Source organism: Acanthisitta chloris, unplaced genomic scaffold (genome assembly GCF_000695815.1).
Source record: "Acanthisitta chloris isolate BGI_N310 unplaced genomic scaffold, ASM69581v1 scaffold1774, whole genome shotgun sequence".
Classification (NCBI taxonomy): Eukaryota; Metazoa; Chordata; class Aves; order Passeriformes; family Acanthisittidae; genus Acanthisitta; species Acanthisitta chloris.
This window is the reverse complement of record NW_008670757.1, coordinates 32,388-36,065: the sequence shown is the minus strand read 5'-3', so window position 1 is coordinate 36,065 and position 3,678 is coordinate 32,388. Positions and strand designations below refer to the sequence as shown.

Below are 3,678 nucleotides of genomic sequence, written 5' to 3'. Positions count from 1 at the left end.
TCAGCTATTACTTGTAAAGGTAGGTTTGGGGTCTTAAATATGTGAAAGAAATCTAAGAAATCTGAAGCCTGTGGATCTAAAAAACCAACAAAATGTATTCTTAAATATGTGAAAGAAATCTAAGAAACCTGAAGCCTGCGGATCTAAAAAAACAACAAACTTTTGTAAAACCTTCTGTCATTCAAGAAAAGCTCATGAATATTCAGGCCTTCACTTTTCTTTTGAACACTTGTAATTATTAGTACCATGAGAACAGGGGACTCTGGAGATATGACCCTGGGTCTTTCTGTGTTCACAGAGAAGCGATTCTTCAGGCGATCGAAGTCGGGTGACATCCTGGCCAAGAACCCTGTGGTGAGGTCCAAGAGCTACAACAATCCACTGCTGACACCAGTGGCCGAGTATGAAACTGAGGGCATGGCTGCCAACGGAACAGGCATCCGAAGGCACTCCGTCTCAGAAATGACCTCCTGCCTGGAGCTCCAGGGGTACTCCAACCTCACCACCATCATGGACAACGGTTCCAAGAGCTCCATGACAACCACAAAAAGCTCACTGTCAGGAGACCAGGAGAGGCCCAGCACCGGGTCAGTGCAATGCTCCAGCAAACTCAGCACAGCTGAGCAGCAGAAAGGACTCTTCCACTCGATGGAGGACCCACATAGGTCTTTTGAGCTGGACAGAGACCCTTCCTTGATTCCAGTTCCCTCGTCCAGCCCAGAGAACATAGTGGATCAGATTTTGGAGTCAATCGACTCTGATTCTGAAGGCATTTTTATTGATTTTGGCCGAGGCTGTTCCAATTCATCAGCATACAATGTGGATGTGAACAGACAGAGCATTATGTGAAGGATATTGGAGACAAACTTTGGGTTTTAATATTATATATCAAAGTTGCTAATGCAGTGAGTCGGACTATGGTCAAGCTGCTTATGTCTAGGGCAGAACCTCTGCTGTAGGTCATCACAGCTATACTGAAGTAAACAAACACAAGTTTGCAGCAGGCAGGAATCTGCTGTGAGGGGGAAGAAACTGGAACTACTTCCCCCTGTCACTCTGCAGTCACATTTCCTATTGTCTTTATAAACTTAGGGATTCACAAAGCTGACAAGTGTCTGGTAAAATGCTATTAGTGCAGCTGGCAGTGTTTGTTCAGTAGAACAGCCCAGCAAATAGCTGTGCTCACTTTTAATTTTCTAAAGAGATTTCCTGTAGACAACAGGTTGTTCTCTGAACTGTAACACCTCAGCCAGAGTAAAAACATTTCCTTTAATAAAACAACCAACCAACCAAACCCCAGAGGCTGTGGGCCTTCATGCCACAGAATACAGTGGTAAAGAAATTTCTTCTAATCTTTTTCTTGTACATCTTGTATGCTCTCCTTTGCCTAATGGAGAGTTAAGAGTTCTTGAAGAAAGGCAAATAAACAGAAATGTGCTACCTGATGTCACGCAATGCCTTATGTCTCATGTTCTGTTTCACAGCCAGTACCTTGTGTCTGTCAGAGAGTTGTCTCAAAACTGACTCTTAAGGCTGTGTTAATTTGCTCTGAATGTGGCACTTCCAAGAAATCTGCACTGTCAACTCCTGGAACATCCATTGTATGAGGAGATTTCAGCAGAATTCAACTTAGATGTTTCCTAAGTAAATGAAAGTAAAGCCTTGCACTGGAAATCCTCATTATATATATTTGTAATCTTAAATATCATAATGCATATGCTGTCAATTATGTCTAGATATTTGGGCAGTGTGAACCTTGCAGCTCTTCTCACCCTGAGCACTCCCAACTCTGATTCTCCCTCACAGTAACATGGTGGTGTAAGAGCCATGACAGTAGTTTTGCAGAGGATTGATGCACATGATACTAAGGTGAAGTAGAAATCCTGATGTGTGATAGATTTGTGATCAGGTGTTTTTACAGTGAAGAAGGCCACATCATTCTAGGTATCTCCTTGGGAGGAGGGAGTCAGTCAGTAACTCCCAAGCTGTCAGCAGAGACTGGTTGTCAGTTCAGTCTGGCAGCATCTGGTTCTTAGCTCAGGTGCTCAAGGACTCTCTAGCTTTGCTCTGCACTTGCACTGTTGACCTCAACATTCACCAAACTCTTCCCCAGGCTTTGATTACATTTCTAGGCTCAAGGCCCCATTTCTGATGCTTACTTTCCTTTGGCCTCACTACTTGATCATTTGGAAAGCATTAGCTCAGTCTTTTGCCACCACCCTGCTTTCCTGCTGGAGACTTCATCTTCTAAAGTGACGTGCAGGCTCCCTGTAGTGCAGAGATTTGAGAACCTCAGAATCCAGCTGAGGAAGGGGCCCCATAAGTGAGGGGTTTGGAGCCTGTTTTGCTTCTTTGTGTTTGGCCAGTTCAGCTGTGCAGTGTTCCCTGCAGGTAGGCACTTAATGTTAGGTCATACTTAAAAGTTTCTCTTAGACAAGAATCAGTAAATGCATCTACATTCCAGAGTCCCAAACTCAGCTAGGGAACACACAATGTGGGGCAGAATCGGTGAGGAGGGGCATAGCACCAACTGCCTGAAACACTGAGGATGTGATGCAGCAGATCACACCCTCAGTGAGAGCAGATACAGTGCCTGGGGGATCTTTGAGGTCCAATAAATGAAATGGCTTAGGAAGCAGGCACAGGACTACCCCTCTGGGTGTGCAAGTAAAAGTTGCAGATTATCAGATCTCATTTGACCTCTTCTGGCCATGGTGATGCCTGTACAACCCACAGTGGTGCACTGTGGTGATGGGGCTGAGTATGTTGGCAACTTGCTCAATCTGGGGGTTATCAGTTTCCTACCAATGGGTCTTTGCCAACATTCTCCTTGCTGGAGGGTGTGATGAGCTCTCAGACTCAAGGCACATTTGTTGCCATATCTGGCCCTGTGCAAAGCAAAGGGGAGAGTGGAGCTCTTAGTGAAATTGAATCCAGGCTATGACAGGAGCGATGATTTCCTAAAGTGGTACAAGCTGCCATGCTGGCAGCCTCAATCTCTACCCTCACTCTTTCTCTCAAACATTGTTCTATTTCCTGAACTATTACTTAAGTTGGAGGAAAAGAGTATCCACAGCCTTGTTCTAAGGATACAGGGCAGGAGAAGGTAAAATTCAAACCCCTACAAGAAAAAGTAAAAATGATGGTGGGTCAAGACCCCTGCGCACCTTCTTCCCTTAAGGAACGTTAAATGCATTAAGAGTCATAAGCTTACTTAATTATTGTGAAATGTTTAAGCACAGTTTCAACACAGAAGAGAAAAAGACTGGTAGGACCCTTCCTGCCTGAGCTCTTGCATGGTTAGTGCCCTTCCCTATGACACAAGACCTTGACTCCTCTGGCGTGCTGGCAGTGAGCTAACTTCTTCCACGTTCCACACATGGAGCTAGTGAATGAAAATCCTCCTCTGTCTGTTTTAGAAGGTTATTTAAAAATTGGATTCAAGACAGTGATTGCATAAGAGGAGTATTCCTAACAGCCACTCAGAAAGCCTCAAGGAGGAGCAGGAATTAGGAAATAATCTTGTCTTCAACCAGCTATCCTGGAGCATTGGAGCATTGCAGCCCAGCACATCCAACTAGACTTTACATATCCAACTTTTAAAGTGGGATCTTCAGGGTTAAAGCTCTAGCAGCAGAAAGATCTTCTGTAGGCTTGCATTAACAGCACACAGGTTCT

At 44.6% G+C, this 3,678-nt stretch overlaps 1 protein-coding gene across 1 annotated transcript; it reads left to right on the top strand.

Moving 5' to 3' along the window:
* Positions 1-246: 246 nt before the first annotated feature.
* On the top strand, positions 247-849 carry LOC103801361 (proline-rich protein 5-like). Its single transcript, XM_009073774.1, has one exon. It carries the CDS (start codon positions 247-249, stop codon positions 847-849), a length of 603 nt encoding a protein of 200 aa, XP_009072022.1.
* Positions 850-3,678: the final 2,829 nt, after the last annotated feature.

What these genes read in the sequence shown, in the direction of transcription:
- LOC103801361 (XM_009073774.1), top strand. Translation starts at nt 247, where the DNA reads ATGAGAACAGGGGACTCTGGAGATATGACCCTGGGTCTTTCTGTGTTC.